The sequence below is a fragment of the Staurois parvus genome, unplaced genomic scaffold, assembly GCF_062004578.1.
Source record: "Staurois parvus isolate SC_StPar_1 unplaced genomic scaffold, SC_StPar_1.0 ptg000928l, whole genome shotgun sequence".
NCBI lineage: Eukaryota > Metazoa > Chordata > Amphibia > Anura > Ranidae > Staurois > Staurois parvus.
In genome coordinates this window covers 705,001-722,894 of record NW_028318724.1, presented here as the reverse complement: position 1 = coordinate 722,894, position 17,894 = coordinate 705,001, and the positions used below count along the sequence as shown (strand labels likewise).

Genomic DNA, 17,894 nt, shown 5'->3' with positions numbered 1-17,894 from the left:
AAGAGAGCCTAAAAATGAATCGCATCTAAGAAATGGTTAGCTGCGATATAATAAATATATTAATAAATGTTTGCTTGTAAGGTTTAATACCACTTTAAGAAATCTTATAACAACTTTACTACGTTCTAACCTGCTCTATAACCAAAGTGGTTACACAGTGTATGTTTACATTCACTTCTTATCCTAGATGACTTTGGTCTCAGTGTTACCAATTTACATATTTTACAGAAGAAACTGTAGGTTAGAGAGCTGTATAATCTGAAACTGCAGTGTCGTGTCTTTTGCTTCATGTTGACCTGTTAGATTTGTCTTCTAGTTTGTGAAATACATTACTTTAGTTTGGCCACCTGTTATAGGTGCATTTACACAAACTTTTCCTAGGTGTTGTATTTGTCTGTTAAAACCATTTTCTTTTGCTTTCCAGACAACATTGGCTCACATAATTGCTAAAAATACCAACAAAAACAATACACGCTTTGTAACTCTGTCTGCCACAAGTGCTTCTACCAATGATGTACGAGAGGTCATCAAGCAAGCCCAAAATGAGACTAAACTCTTCAAAAGAAAAACTATCCTCTTTGTGGATGAGATTCATCGTTTTAATAAGTTGCAACAGGTAGTTTGCAATTTCTAATTTTTAATTGCTGAAGCGTATTTTACATATTGTAACCAACAAACAATAGTAATAAACAAGCATAACTGGCTGATTAAAAAAAAATTACTTTTTTTTTTTATTGTCCATTGAGTGACACAGAAATGTAGTAGATTTTTGGATATGTGGTTATAGGGGGTTGGGACACTAGCAAACAGAAGCTTTAAAGAAATAACACTTTTAAATGGCGTTACACCTACCACTTCCTCTATGTGTACTTTGTTATACTGTATTATTGTAGGTGTGTTGTAAGGCTAACTGTGATGTCAGACAGCCCCCTTCCTCCTGACATCACAGCTGATGAGGAAATGGAGGAGATAGGCTGCTTTGACAGCCTTACTTTGTTTCCAGCTCACCTCTGTTTGTATACTTAATGCTGCTCTTTGCCACAGGGAAGTGCTGGGAACCAGAGAACAGCATGACTGTCAAGGCAGGCTATCTCCTTGCTAGATGTTGCCAAGCTGCTGTGTTCCAAGTGTGGAGGGGGCCTTGTCTGACATCACAGCAAGCCTTACAGTGCATCTAGAAAAACAACAAAGTACTGGTCCCATGGGGAAGAGATAGGTGTAAAAAGTAATTAGTGATACTTTGAACCAGCACTGCCTCCAACTCTCATGCGACTGGTTAGATGCCTTTCCTTCAAAAAAAAAAAACAAAACCGTAAAACACATTCTAATTTTTTACTAGAATTTTAATTTTATTCTTCTATCAATCAACATGCTCTGTACTCCGTAAATACATTTATATCTGGTGTCTTTAAATAAAACTTTGAGAATGCTGCTTGGGCTGATTTCTGAAAAGCAACTATCCAGATCAGTGTATCCCCAGAAACGGCTTTGGAGGCTGTACCCAGGCCTTGCTGGACTAAAGATTGCGGGGCTAGCCTCCATGATGCCTTTCTGACACTGGCTGTGTGTGGTGGTGCTTTTCAGACCTCTGTCCCTTAGCTGCAGAGCACTTTCCAGGTCCATGGAGAGTGTCATGGAATAGCCACTTCAGAGGTTTTTTTTTATCTTATCAGTCTGTACACATTTAATCCTCTGGCACCATCAGTGACAGAACCAAGTTCTGATCCTACTGGACCTCCATGTCTAAGTGGGTAAAATGCTCCTATTACTATCCTAGATGCAGAGCCTTCACAGCCCACTTTTAAAGACCCTTTGTTTCCCTAAGGTTCTTGTGATTCAGGAATTGCAATGAGTTCTTGATAACCTGATTGATGCAATGTATGCGACTCTGCAGTTAGAGGATTAGCTTTATGTCCCAGGCAATAGGGTCTTTTAGAGCTCTTATAGCTGCAAAGAGCTCCGTAATACATTTAGTAAGCAAAACTTTCCTCTGTGAGGATTGGAAACAACCAGACCAATCATGGCTCCCACCTAACAATGTCAAGAAGTTTTTTTTTTGTTTTTTTTTTTTTTTTTTTTCTTTCAAAGGGAAAAAAAAGGGAAGCCATGGACTCTTCTGTTGCAAAATCTTAACAAACAGGTTGATGATGTTTTTACCTTCAGGGATTTCACTGACTGACATTTAGATTCCCTACTTAGGCCTCAGAGTTATCTGGAGTAACTCTCCATCCCCAATTGGTGGTTACTTAGATTTGTGAATCCTTGTCTCAGTAGGTTAAATATATTCAAGAGAACCCTCCTTCTCTTGGACAAACACTCATATCCTGGAGTGTCTAGAACAAATAACTGGAGCCCTGCAGATCAGCTGCGATGGTCTCATGCAGACACCTAAGCTTGTACTTGTATGCTTTTTATGCCCAAATACATAGGACACTCTGGCATGCTGAGTATACACTTAAGGAGCTGTTGATTTACTTGCCCTTTAAAGGTAGTGTCTCTTTTTTGGTTCTGCCCAGGACACTGTTATTCCTGATGCCTTTGGGTTTTTTTCACTGTGCATGTGCCTCATTGTTGGAGATCTTGGGATCAAGCTGAAGTACCCCATTGTACATCTATATCATCAGAGTCTACCTCCCATTCCAGATGCACAAGGACAGAAGTCCTTCTCCTCATCTGCTCAGCTTTCAGCATAAAAGTATGCCTCCACTTTTTGTACTTATGTTTGTTTATATTGCACGGTCGTTAGGGTCATGTAGCATCAGTTCTCGACTGTTGTATTGGGTAACTGCTTTCTATGCCCTTTCGCATGTAACTGCACCTCTTTGTTCAGCTTTCCACATTTTTTTTTTTGGTAGTCTGAACCCTTATATCTCCTCACCCTACTCTAGTAGTACACTATCTGTAAGAATAGTATCCCATTCCAGTTTGTACTCTGCTTCACAGGGGAGCTTTTCTTTATCTCAGATGGTTGCACACTCTTTCCCTGTCCTAAGGGATTTTGCGGCCTGGAAGATCAACAGGGATTGATTCTTGCTAGTTCCTTAACTTGGTAGAAACCTTCAGTGTCCTGCATAAGATCTGGGACCAAATCACAGTAATTACTTTGTTGAGCACCCTGGTGCCTTTTCCTGGCATGCCCATTTGGGAACACTCAGGATATCTCCACTTACAGGGTCACATTAGGTTTCCACTAAAAGGGTCATTTTCCTAGCTTCTCATGCTTTGTGTTGAACTACAATTCTCTTTCTTTACAATACTTGTAGATACTCATCCATTCCCTTAGGTATAGTACAGTCTTTTTCTACCCTTTGTGTGTTGTGGAATTGTTGCGAAATTATATTTCACATAGTTTTCCTGCGCTTTTTTGTTCTCTTAAACCTTTTTTTCTTCTTTTGTTTGGAGAATCTGGCATTTTGGACAAGCACCAAGCTGTTAATATTGACCATGTTACTAAATGTCATATGGGCCAGGGCCAAAATTATTCTCATTCCTGAGGGGATTTTTAATATGGATTTATACTCTTACAAACTCTGTGTGTCCATTCCTTCTGTATCTGCTGTATCTGGTCTGAATAATCTAAGTGTGTCATTTGTGCCCACTCTGTTTCTTTCTACCTAACCTCAAGATATTGACTTTGTACTCCACTTGTAGGCCCCCATTTTAATGAGTGATGGTTCAGTCGGTGGGTGTGCTTCTTTGCAAGAAGTATTCATCACTCAAATCCTTACCTGAATGGTCAGCAGGCAGGATACTCTATTATCCTGCTGTGAAGCGTCTGTAACAGGGAACCCATATACAGTAGCTAGTATTTGGCCAAGTGGTGGTCTTTTGTGGAAAGCTTCTTGAAGTTCTTTTTCTCTTACTATCAGGGTAAAATTCCTGGTTGTTAATACTAGTCTATTCCCCCCCCCCCCCCCACACGCTTCACTTTTTATCATTCTGAGTATCATATGTTTGATGGTCAGGCATATTTACACTCTGGGTATCATGCCCCTAAGATGCTTTTAGGTGTGAGATGACTGGTCTTCTCCTCAGCTTTCTGAGATGACTGCCTTTTATCAGCTCGTTTCTGCTGTTATTTATTATTGCCTTTGCCTACCCTTTTTTTCATACTAAAGTTGTAGATTACCCCTCTTCTCTTTATGATTTTTAGGGTTACTACCCTTCTAGTTCTCCCTGTTACGTATCTGCTGAGATACATTGTATCTACTGAGAGAGAGAGAGAGAGAGACTGTAGACCTCCCTCTCCCTGAGATTAAGGGTTACTCATCAACATTTAGCTGTTTTAGTTGATTTTTGTTTTCTGGAAATGCCTTGTTTGTCTAAGTCTCCTTTCTCTGAACATCAAAGATTTGGTTTATTAGGCTTGTTTGTTCACTATTCCCTCCGTTTCTTCCACTCTAGATATCATTTGCCTCAGATCTTTCTGTATTATTGCCATCTCTTGTTTTATTGATTTTTCAAGACTTTTTAAACATTTCTGCTATTTCTTTTTTTATTTGGCTTTAGTAATTCCTTTTCTTGTTTTGCTACCTCCAATCTTTCTTTCCTTTGTTGACTGCTGTTGACCGTTCCCAGGGATAATCTAGGACTATCTTCCATACTGATTTCCAGCTCACTCCTTTCACTCATTCCTTGTTGTCTTTCCGGAGTCAGATTCCCCTGTGAGGGTATATACTTTTTACCCGTTTGGGGAACCTTGGGCCCACCTCCTTTGGCCACTTTGTTTTTCATGCCGTCAGAGACTTATTTCACTTATCCAAGCTCTACGGGGGGATTACTTAATTTTACTGTCACGTATTGTCCCTTTAAATTCCCCCCTGTTAAGTTCTCTCTCTTCTAGGGACCCGTACTATATAACTGTGTCCTCTTTTTCAACTAGTCCTTCTGGGTGGTCTCTCCCCTTAATTTCCCTTGTATGTCAGTTCATTTTGTGCAGCACAATGTAGTTATGCAGTTATGCCTGCCTCACTCACCCTCCTGCCGTTTTCTCAATGTGAGGTGGCTTCAGGCTCTCCAGTGGGCTGTGATTTCAAACAGCCTCTTTCCACTTGTGCTGCTCATTTTCCTTTGGGGGAGATTCACCCAGCTGGTTCCAGCTCCTTATAGCACAGTTCCCGTGTAGTCAGTGGGAGAACCAGCGTTTCCCTCTGCCTGGGACTGCCATTCTGCTTCTCCTCCTCCCTCGTGCTTCCAGCGGGAGGTCACGTGGTCGCCCCCCCGTCCTCTGGTCTCCAGGCAACCCTCTGCTCCGGAAGCACACCACCACTGTCCTGCTGCTGCTAACACTCAGCGCTCCGGCCATCCCACCTCTGTACCTCCGCACTCACCGACTCCTCTCAGTCCACCGCACTCACAGGTAAGGCTCCACGGGTTTGTTTGGCAGCATCTCCGGGCACATAGCGAGGTGCAGTGGCTGCTTTGCGGAGAGCGCTCACATCACACTTTCCACACCGCCATGGTCAGCCTCCTCTGGTTTATTAGGCTTAAACCACTGCCTTAAGAACATTTTTTACTGTTGACTGAATTAGCTGATTTTTTTTTTTTTCTGGACATACCTTGTCTGTCCCAGTCTCCTTTCACTAAATGTCAAGGTTTGGATAGACACAGATTAAGCCTTTACTTTAGTTAACATTTCCTTCTTGTTGCCCAACTTTGCTGTTGACCTTTTCTTTGTTTTTTCACCAGTTTGCCATGGAAAATGGTTGGTTATTCTCCAGTTTGTTAATTGAGGCACACCATTCTTACAGTACCAGTTTTTAAGAGCTATTAAACTGAACACCAAAAATGTAATATATTACAGCTTATCAGTCAGATGTGGTGGCATTCGTTTTCCACTTCTGTTGGGGCTCTCCATGATTAATTTTGGATGTACCACATGTCCTAGAATATACTACAACCCTGTGTCCTTCCACGGACAATAAAGAAAATACGTTTTATTCTTACCATAAAAGCTTTTCACTGATGTCCACTGTGGGATGCAAAACTGAAGAATGTCAGTTTGAGGCTGTTTCGGTTTGCCTGTGTCCTAATCTCCTGTAGGTGTCATAACCCATTCTATTTTGCCAAACAAAGCCTAGCTGTAACCATGTTTTGATAACATGTTCCACTTTGAAACCGTATCATCCACATTCATAAGTGCAATACATAAGACACAGTTCGTAAACATTTCAGAAGTGTGTATACCTATAAGGATATATAGGCAGAAGAAAAAGAGAAGGGACAAGACCTTACAGAAAGTGATGAAAAACCCAAATTTGATTGGTAAACAAGGGAAGCTTGTTGGTCAAGGGGGGTAGGCAGACTTCAATAGACTTCCTGATAATTGTTAGAGGTGATTGTAGCCATATTAGTGCACTTGCGACAGAAACAATTGAGTACTGTCCATGATACTTTTTTTATTTGCACTAACAAACAATTTTAAGGACAAGCTTTCGGGGAGTGTCCCCTTCTTCAAGTCAAAGCAGTTGACTGCTTTGACCTGAAGAAGGGGACACTCCCCGAAAGCTTGTCCTTAAAATTGTTTGTTAGTGCAAATAAAAAATGTATCGCGGACAGTACTCCAATTGTTTCTGATAATTGTTAGAAACACAGAAACAAAAACGCTCCATACACTTCTAGAACATCAGCTTTTTCTTTTTAAAATCATGGAGAAGTTAGGTTGAGGCAACTATTGAATGGATGGTAGCCAGCTCCATGGACAAAAACGTTAGTGTCACTTTAAGTATATTGTTGGACATGATGCTGATGGGAAGAAATAAAATTTGCTATTACTTTTCTTTTCAGCTTTGACCCCCAAACATCAAAGAATCAAGCAGGAATGCAAGCAGATCTTGCTGAATTTAGTTCATCATAAGGCCCTGTGCTGATGGGCATTTGTTCGCTTCAAGTGAGTTTTGCATTCTTAAAGGAATGCCAGATGGCTTAAAGCAGGTCAAATGCAACCTTCAGTAAATTATACATTTTTATAAAGCCCAAATTTCATCAACGCAGACCCTGAATGTAAAATGTTTTCATAAGTATTGCCTTGCCCATATTTGTTTCCTGACAAGGTCATGTTAAAAGGATTCCCAGAGTTATTCAAATTTGATAACTGCTGATGAGCTGTTTATATTATGGGAAAGTAATTCTCCAAACAATGTACTTGTATCTCTAGTAGCAGCTCTAGTTGTGTTATTGACAAATCATGATGAGATTTTGCCTTGCCTAAATTGTATTTTCATCTACCCAATTATATTTCCTGGATTAGTTTTCCCTTATATTGTTTTATATTTTATAGCCTTAGTTTTTTGGCTTTGAGACTTACTTGTTGCTAATGGTCTGATGTAGATACTTTATGCACAGGGTCTTGTTTTAGACACGTGTTTGTTAAGATTACTATCAAGATTACCACAAATATAAGGTGAGTCAGATGCACCACTACAGCATATCATACTTTATTTGGCCAGATCAGATATTTGACCAAGTGATATTTATGACATGAAAGGTGGAGGCTAAGCATTGCTGACGTCTCACTCTACAGCCGCTAGGTTCCTGGCTGTCGTGCTAACACTCTTTATGACTTTACACAGACTTTTCTGATATTTATACTTGTTTCATCTCTAATGATTTTGAAAGGTTTGAAACCAGAGGATCAGCACAACAGCAAGGAAACTGGCAATTTCAATCAGCATTGGAAGTCTCAGTATTTCTCCTAGCCAAAGGATTTTTGCATACTCAGATTATGAGTTTAAAGTGTTACAAATTTAGGTTGTACAAGTAATCAAAGCACTTCAGGGGGTTCTTGTGATAAACCATTACACAATGAGAGTACTTTTATAAACTTTGTGGCTAGAACAGTGCACATCATTTATAAAGATGAAGAAAAACAGATCTAGATGTGTTGGCATTGACAATTTAATGCTACCTAGATTTACTACTTTGGAATTACAAATCATTTATAAAGGGTTTCTTCTCATATACAACCCTTTTAGAAATCAGGTTATACATATTGTGTCAATGTGCAAAACTAAAGTGGTTAAGTGTCCTTATGGGTAGAAAATACTTAAAACCCGTTTTTGTTCTTTAAAACCATTTGAATCTTCAGAATTTTGAGAGGGTTTCCAAGTGGTAATAGCACCTGTCTCAAGCTTAGTGTTCTATTCCCGATCAGTAGAGGCACATTATAAGCACTACTGATGCTTTACTTGAACATAGAACTGAATCTTGACACACTATCGAATGTACGGTACAAGTGCACAAACAGCGCTTACTAGGAATCAATGAAGGATCTGGATTAAATGTAAATGGTTGCAGAACATTGCCATGTATAATAACTAGCTGATAAGTATGGAAGTTGTCACTTGAACACTTAGGATTGTTGTGTCAGGCTTGCAGTGAAGGAGTGGAAGGATTTTGTTGGCCTTTTTTTTAATCCCTCATAATATGTTGGCTATGTGCACAGCTTAGTATTGTCTTCCTGGCAGTTTTTATACACCTGTTAACAGAAGTTGCCTTGTTCTTAGGTTTAGTTACCAGAGCACTGAATCTGTACTTCAACTGCAATGCACAAAAAGTGTAGCACTGTTCATTTCCAAACAACCTTCTGTAAGTGTACTCACTCAGGGTATGTCAGATGCTCTTTCTGCTTTCCTCCCATCTTCAGGACACTTTTCTACCGCACGTAGAATCTGGGACAATCACTCTAATTGGAGCAACAACAGAGAACCCGTCGTTCCAGGTGAACACTGCGTTATTAAGCCGCTGCAGGGTAATTGTCTTGGAGAAGCTCTCTGTGGAGGCGATGGAGGCTATCTTGAAGCGAGCTATAGACTCTCTGGGAATCCAACTTCTAAGAGAGGATGAGAAGGCTGAGTGCAGTAGCAGCGATGCTTCAGAGTAAGTACTAGAGCAAGAGGCAGGCAGTGGCACAGAAAAAAAAAACACAAGTGTCTCGTCTGTCAAAGGGACAAGAGAGGGGTGGGGGTAGAGGGGGAATGTGGAGCAGCAACCTGTTATAGCAGCCTAAAAGTGTGTACAGATTGCTGATTCTTATTCTACATAATGCTGCTATTTCATATTGTTTTATCACTTTGTGATGGATGCTGGGTGCTGCTTGCTTTTATCATTTTTTTTCTTTAAATATTATGCTAAATTCTACTTTGTTTTCCCATCTTTATTTTACAGTTTTTTTCTTAACTATCACCATAACTAGTATGTCACTATTTATGACAAATTTTTGTCTTAACGTGTGCTGCTTAATTCTTTAAAACTGATAACTTTAATATTTTCAGTAGTGACAACGCTTATTTTCACAGGACAAAAACAGTAGCAGAATTTCATTAAGATGTGTTTTTTGTACAGCCTTTGAGGGAGTAGAAACTTAAAGTTCAAGACAAATCAATCATAACTAAAAGTGTTTAAGCAATGTCATATCAACCTCCATTTTTTTTTTCTTTAAATGTGTTTATTAATGCCTATTTAGGGCACAAAACAAACAGACAAACAATGAACACAATTCACAAGTAATTAACCCTCACGGGCCATGAGCAATTAACAATCTAGGCATTAAAAAGCAGGTGAGGGTATTACTTGAAACAGGTGGGTGTGGCTCGCACCTTCAAAAGGTTCTTCCAGCCAACCATTTAGACCATACTGGGGCACCGCCAACATTTTTTACATATTGGATTTCATGGAATGTAATTCCAACTTTCTGCATTGCCAGGTTTCGAACATTTTTGAAGAGCAAAGTAAACAAGCATATTGCATTTTTTAATAGATGTAAAAATGTTAGAAACTGATTATCAAAATGTCAAAACCTAGTGGGGTTTATTTACTAAAGAAGTCATGGCTATTCACTTAGCAAAGCTATTGCTTATAAGTAAGATAAAACTATGTTTATGACCCGGTCATTTGGAAGGCGAATTTAAAAATCAACCGATGTTTGCTAGCACCTGATTGGGTATTTAAAGTGAACACAGGTACAACATGTTTATGAACACATAATAGTTTCTAAGTCATAATTCCCAATCTGCCTCAGGGATGTTGAATTTCTATTGCCCGATGCCTGGGAGATGTAGTTCCGGGCGCCGGACAGGTAGTTTTTTTTTTTTTTAATTTTTTTAACCTTCACCCCTGCTGCAGGCAGGAAATTGCCAGCCTCTCCGCCCCCATGTGAAGCTCCCCCCGCCCACTGTCTCCTGGGCTCCGGTTGCCCATCTACGGGCCTGGGACCGGCTCACCACCAACTCGTCCGTTCCCCTCCCCATTTTGTCCTGACCCAGAAGTGACATTATGATGTCACTTCCAGGTCGCCGTTGAGAGATTACTGGCAATTGAGGCTGGGAAAGAATGTAAAAAAAAAATTAAGTAAAAAAAAGTTACACCCAAGTACATAACATCCCCCTTCCCCCCCCCCCAAAAAAGTTGAGTTCCCCCCATATACGCACGTACAAACGTAAAAGCACACGCTGGGGCGCCTGTGCATGAAAACGTTGATTGCGATTACATGTTACATATCACCGCACAAGCCAGAATGAAATTTTGCAGTAATATCATGCGACATAAAAAAATTGGAACTACCACTATTTTATTCTCTAGGGTCTCTGCTTTCAGAAAATATATAATGTGTGGGGGTTTTATGTAATCTTCAGGCCGAAAATGATTTTGTTTAACCCCTTCACGCCTAAGGGTAAAACAAATCTAAATGCTTAAGCACAATTTTGCCACGTTGACATGTGTTAGTAAAACTGTACATATCATCACAACTACTTTGTACATCCAGGTGAAATATACCGTGTTTATTTTTCCGGACAAACTGGGCTTTCATTTGGTGGTAAATGGTAATGGATATCTCCTGATCTTTTTTTATTATCAAATGAAAACTGGCCCAAAATAGTAATAAAAAAATATTTTTTTTATTTCGCTGTGTCTGTCTTGTTACTACCATAATCTACCACCAAAGAACAACCCAAAATAAATTCTACAGCTCTTGACGATCACAGCGATACCATATATGTGTATTTTATTTCTTGTTTGTACCCGTAGTGCAGCTCAGAAACAATAGTGCGCATTTTGTTTTTGTCTTTTTTTTTTTTTTTTTACCTAAAACACAGACATTGATACTGATACCAATTTTTTTTTTAAATCCCGACCTTTGACCCTGATTTTTTGACCTTGATCTTTAACCCTGACATTGACCCAAACACTAACCCTGGCACTGAACTAGGACAAACCTTGATCTAGGTATTTTTTCTTTATTTTGTATTTTATTTTTTAATATCTATTTATCTTTTTTTTTTCCCCCTCTGCCAGAAGTTAGATGCACTGTATCTCTCTCCTCCATTCATAGAGAAAAAAACAAGGGGGTGGGCTGTACAGTGACTGATCATTGTGATAACCAATCAGAGGCTATCACAGCAATCATGTGACCTGGAAGCGGGAGCCCCGGGTCCCAATCGTTAGAATGGGACCTGGTGCTCTCAGTGACAACACGGTCTTTGTGCTGGGAGCGTACCGTGCGGCGCGCTCCCAGCGCAAAAACAGGTACGCAAATATGCGGCCCCACGGAAAAAGCCTAGTTCTGTGAGGACACATATTTGTGTTACATCGGTGTCAAGGGGTTAATCTTGTGCTAAACCGGCTCTGGCAGCAAAAGGGATAAAGGATAAGCGTGACACTCCCCTTTCCTGACAAGCACTCAATCAGTGCTCATTACACTGCATGGTGTCTCTGCTTCCTGCTAGTCTCCGGGTGCGGTGCTGGAGACAGGCAGGCAGGGGAGGAGGAGATAAACCACACAAAAAAATAAAATATTACATGTTTAAGTCCTCATCAAACCCCTTTTGTTTTTAAAACATTCCTTATATCACCTCCGGTTTAAATACGGTTTTGGTTAAAAAAAAAAAAAATTCTTTCACCTGGACAAGTAGATTGACATGAGGGACAAGGAGATTGGGACACCGATTTAGTCCCTTTGACAAGTAGTTTTTAAAACATTTCCACACCCCTGTGCATACTTGTGCCTTGGTTATTGAGTCAAAAAGTATTTTAAATTATTGAATCATTATGACAGCCAGGAAACTAGCAATTTTTAAAAGGAGAAATTGGCAAGAGACACCTTTCATTGTTATTTCAGTAAAAATATACTTTAATTGTAGGTAGTTTGTTTTGGAAGTGTAGGAATTTTTAACAATACTTCACCAGTATTAATAATCATTAACATAGTAAAGTGTTACAATTTACAAAATGGTGTTTAAAATAAGGACATTGCCAACTAAGGACAGAGAGCCAGCCATGAGCAGACATTGCTCAGAATGCTGTTTCTTTGTATATTACTGCTGCACATTTGCATGTTTTGCTTCATCTATACATATCACTAAGCTGTGCATGATTGGTTTATTTTTATTTGAAGTGGCGCTGTCATGTCAGCTCCTGTTTAAGCAATGAAATGGGTGCTGCACAAAATAAGAAGTGCACCATTGTAAACTGTGAAATGAGAAGAAAGAAAAGTATACAGTAGATTGGTATGTAAAATAATTATATAATTTCAGATTGTGAAAAAACAAATAAAATCTGTTAAACACAATTATCCTAATGTGATGCTTTCTGACATCCCAATAAATTGTATTTTTCACTATAATAACATCTTATCATACAGATATTATATTTAGCTTTATTATGCAATAATTCCTTAACCAGAGACCGACATTATTCTTGTCTTGCAAACAACTTCCCAGTTCTTGTCTGTGACAATGAAATGTGTGTCATTTCCCGCTGTCCTCACAAACTGGAACATCACTAAGGGATGCCTTTGCATATGTTGTGGAAGCAGCACAGAATGTAGAGGTATCACGTTACTGTATGTCAAGAAGGGATTCCCTCGGCTCTTTAAATTTCTTCCCTTTCACACTCACTTGTGCCAGTGCTCAGTATATCAATCATTCTAGGCTGATGGAGTTCATACTTTTAAACCACAAAGAACAAAATGTGACAAACAAGGAACAGTGCTTGTTTTTAATGGAAACTAGTTGGCAAACTCAGCCCTCCACGACCTTGGGTAAACCTCTTCTCTGCGCCATGAAAAATGCACATTTTTGTTGCTCCCTTTTTCTATTCTGGCTATTATTCTAAATTGGCATGCTTTAATGGATTAATGGAAATGTGCTCATTGACTATGATATCAATTTTATATGGCTATACGTTTAAAGAGCTCCTAGTTCAAATGATGAGAAAAGCATAATGCTAAATATTGTAATGTAACAGGAATGTAAACCCTAATAACGTAATTGCTCTATATACATTTTTTGAGAATATCATTAAAATAATTTTGCTGTATCACGTCAATAAATGCTAAAAAAAAAAAACAACAAAAACTGCTTTGCGTACCAGAATCGAGTGTATTACTGTGCCCTGTGCGCTCTGTACTGTTATCTTATATAGTGTCTGTGAAGATCTTAAATTTATATCCCATGGTGTAGCTTCTAGTAATCAGTCACATTTAATAGGACTTGTTTTGTAATGTTACAGATGGTTTGTAACTTTATCCAAGCCATTTCTTCAGTTTTGATGAATGTGGGGAAATCACCCCAACATTTATATCCATGTGGGTAGCAAAGACACCTTAATTCACTCACCATGTTAAGACAGATGTGGATTGTTCTGGAACAATGTTGTCATGAAATGTGTCAGGGATACAGAACACCACCACCTGGTATGGAGAAGAAAAGAGAGGGAGGTGTAGTCCTAATACACTAAGTGTCCCAGAACGACACAGCTTCTAATCCATTGATTTAGCTCAATGAGTAAACAAAATATAAATCAACCATGACATTTATTTTTTCAACTCTTTCTGGCTGCTCACTTAACCCCCCCCCCCCTTCCATTCCCATCACTCTCTTCTGATAGCCATTGCACAGCCTCAGTGTATGTAAACAGAAATCCTCACTAGTAAGCTCTGTTAGCATCACTAAGTGATGCTGCTGCCCTGCACAAGTACTCTCTGGAGCACAGGATGTGTAAACTGATGGCTCTGATCAAGATAGTGGCTTCTGAATGCTACCTTAAAGAAAAAGTGTACTTTGTGGGCAAAGAGCCTTGTGTCCTGACCTAAATCGTCCCATTCCCCCCACACACACAGATCTGTACTTGCTGAGATTCATTGCCCGTGGGATTCTTTACATTCCGCACTGCAAGACTCCTATGCATTACCCTCATATAGACTTCCATCTGGGGCCATCAACCCAGTCAGGAGGCAAGCTTGGATGCGCACTGCTATAAGAGGAAGACCTGCGCAAAATGTAAACAAGTGTACAATCCAAACACACACGTTCCTGCGTTAAAAATGACTGTGTGTATAAGTGGGTGTTGCAGCGACCGTTGGCTGGAACCGAACAGAATCAGCAAGGGAGAATGTCACCAGCACACCGAGGAACACCAATATGGGTCCAAAGGTTTTAATGAACGATCACATAGTTACAGCAAGGCAACGTTTTAGAGTGTCGCAGGACTTCATCATGCCTGAAGGGGTCCTGTGAGACTCCTAAACGTTGCCTTGCTGTAACTATGTGATCATTCATTAAAACTTTTGGCCTCATATTGGTGATCCTCGATGTGCTGGTGACATTCTCCCTTGCAAAACAATCTCAAAAAGCCACAGATGACAAATCTCAATAAAAATGGATTTTTGGAGGGTAAGGGTGGTGAAGGTTTCTCATTTTCCCCTACATCTCTGCAATTTGAAAATTAAATCCTTGCCAGTGGAGACAAAAACAATTACAAATAAAGCGCTATATCTTACATTACTGTATAAAACAACACTATTCGATCTGGTGACAGGGTCTCTTTAATGTACCAAATTAAAGAAAACAAATATAGAAATTTTTTCTTGCAATATCATCTAGGGTGGATATTCAGTATGTACTGGGGGAAAAAACATCTGTAGTTTACCATGGGAATGTGTTTATACATATTTAGGGTATGTGTTGTAAATATTTGTTGTTATAAATATACATAGTGTTATAAGGTTGATAGAAACCATTCTGTAGGTAAACAATTCTGTAGCAGCAGAACTAAGTGCAAAGTTCATAGAACATCTCAGAGATTGATGTATGCTGGGTTATTTTGGATACTGACAAATACTGTTGCCAAGATCTTTTTCCATCGGTGGCTCAGCAAATCCCAAGCATGTACAATAGAAACACATTGAAACAGAGTACGAAAAACATAGCCTACAAACCATATTTTTTGGATGGATATATATATATATATATATATATATATATATATATATATATAAATATTAAAACTTCCCCTGCCTGTGTCCACATCTGTGTGTTTACCTATAGTTCTTTAATTCTACAAGTACAGTAAGAGAATGAATTGTTGCCTATGTAAGCTATTTTGATTATCGGGCTGCAACATGAAATATCTCTGCTCTATTTTTTTCAACAAATATTGCACGTTATATCATGTGCTTTTACTATATGGATTGCTTTTTTGGCAGGATTTTAAGGTATTACTTTTAATGCTGCAGATTTAGGAGATTCAAAACAACTATTAAAATTATATTGGCATTGTTGACGTTGAATGCCCGGTATGATCTTATTTGCTTAGTTATATTGGTCCAGTGTAGGGATTCATGTAGGCATGCATATCCCATACCCGAAGGACCACTGTGGAAGCTGCTAATCACTGTAGTAGCCAGTAATCACCATGATCTTCTGGGCTCTGTGCCAAAGGCATTCTCTAATCGACTGAGGTGCAGATCATGAAGTCACTGTCTCTTCTCTCTAACTCGTTTAATCAGAGAATGCCTTGTATTCATTGGCCCTGACTGTTACACTGATTGTCAGCTTCCACAGCAATCACTGAGGTATGGGACATGCATACTTACATTGGTCCAAGCAATTAATATCATGCATGGAGCTTAGTTTGAAGGCTTATATGGGATATTAATTATATTTAATTATAACTAAAGGCAAACTTTTTTTTTTTTTTTGTTTAGTTTTGGATATAGGGGAGAGGGATTAGAATACCTGTCAACTGTCCCATTAGGGAGAATCACCCTCTCTATTTATCCTGTTTACCGTTCTCAAAAGTGAAAGTAAAAGAAAATCATACATTTTGGGTTGTCCCCAGAAAAGAAAAAGAGGGAAAATCTTTCAACTGGGACACTAGTTCTGGTGAGCTGGGGGTGCCGAAAACATTCACTTAATTTGTAAGGATTTGTTTTGGGTATGGGACAGGAAGGTGAAGGTACATCTCTCCAATGGCACACAAATGGCAACAATAAACCTCGGGTTATAACCCTCCTTTAATCTATCCAAAATGAAAAAAAAAGTTTTGCCTATAATGTTTTTTTTAAGTAAAGCCTAACAATTAACTTGTTTTATTGCCTCTTAAAGATACCAGCATTTTGTTATGTTTGCTTTTGCAAAAAAAAAAAAAACCTGTCATTAATTCAGAGCTGTCATGTGTCCTCTGCACACCTCCTGTGTTATCTCAAATCGTCTTCCTAGTTCTTATCTTGAACTACAGAATAATTAATCTTTATATTGTAGAGCTCTGAGAGTGGTAGCGGTTGAGTAGTTTAGTAAAAGACACTGAGACAACACTTAGTCTATAAAAATCTTGTGTGTTGCTAGCCCACAACATGGCTTAGTAGCTGAGTGCTATTCTGACAGATCAGCAGTTTTTTTTTTCTGTACTTTAGAGGGTTTACAGGTTTCCAGTTATGGGTCCTGAATGGAAAGTCTGTTCCCCATTATTGGGGTTGTGATCTCCATAAGGAGAACAACTTGTATGCATTTTCAGTAGTTAGGGGTTCTCACCCATGCAGTAGTACATTTGGAGAGAAGAAGACTGATTTACAGTTCTCAGGATTGGTAAGTTCTCACTTGGGAACCGGTATTCAGAGGTTAATAGAGAATTTGGGTGGGAAAGAACCACTAAACCCTAAACGTAGGAACTTTGGTACTGAGGGGGTTAAGCCACATGCAAGGGAGTCTTGAAAAACCACACATGTCTGAGGTAGTGTGAAGCATTTCAAAGCTGTGAAGTGTGGGCTCATTAGACTGAGACTCTGTTGCTGAGCTCCTGCCGCTTGTCATGTGCCTAACACAGGTGGGAACCCTAAACCTAAGTGTGGGACCGAGATACTGTTGGTGAGCCAGCATTTCTTATACTCGAAGTATGGCCTGGTTTGCTTTATTTTTATGAAGGAGGCTTTTTTTTTTCTTGTTTTGCAAGTTCAATAAAGACTTTTACTTTTCTAAGCAGTTGGCTGGTGGTCTCGAGTTCCCATGTTACAAGGGATAAAATGGTTTTTGATGTTTTTTTTGCCTAATATATGCTTTTAGGAGCACATTCCCACCTATTGTATGTGTTTTTAAATCACATCAAAACATGTACACTAGTTAACCATTGTTTTAAATGGTGCTGGTTAACAACTTATGATGACACCCTCCACACAAAGATTTGAATTCAGCCTAAAGGAAATGTACTGAGAGAAATATTCTATATGCCTGGCTGTCTTTCATTATTTTGTGAGCTGAAACAAGCATGCAGATCAAAAAGTCAGTGAACCCAGAGTTCCTCATCTCTATACTTGTTCAGGATCAATGCCTTGAAAGTTTAATGCCATTGGATCAACATACCAGCCAGAAAATAAAATTTTCAGAAGACAAGTTAAACAATGGCAGCCTACTTGCTCTTTAATTACCCTTAAAGTGTATGTAAAGCCATTTTTATCTTAGTTTGGAGTAGGGAAAGATTAAATCCCTTAATATATTTTTGCTGGCTGTGTCTCTGTGGGGAGGTTCCTTTCTGCTCTGGAGACGCAATCGTGAAAAGGAAGAAATCTCTCCAAAGTGAGCTGAATTCACATTTTAGAGTTTTATAGAAACAGGATGTCCATT

At 39.1% G+C, this 17,894-nt stretch overlaps 2 protein-coding genes across 2 annotated transcripts in view; one reads left to right on the top strand and one right to left on the bottom strand.

The window, feature by feature from the left end:
* The window catches only part of LOC149441985 (uncharacterized), a 220,228-nt gene extending 211,343 nt beyond the window's left edge, over positions 1-8,885 (bottom strand). The window contains exon 1 of the mRNA XM_089656685.1: positions 8,601-8,885. Coding sequence (XP_089512811.1) covers positions 8,601-8,638 — 38 coding nt within the window. The 5' untranslated portion in view covers positions 8,639-8,885. The remainder of the gene's footprint in view (positions 1-8,600) is intronic.
* Positions 1-17,894, top strand: part of WRNIP1 (WRN helicase interacting protein 1) — a 134,522-nt gene that overhangs the window by 25,964 nt on the left and 90,664 nt on the right. Inside the window, exons 2-3 of the mRNA XM_089656687.1 lie at positions 425-616; positions 8,645-8,877. Coding sequence (XP_089512813.1) covers positions 425-616; positions 8,645-8,877 — 425 coding nt within the window. The remainder of the gene's footprint in view (positions 1-424; positions 617-8,644; positions 8,878-17,894) is intronic.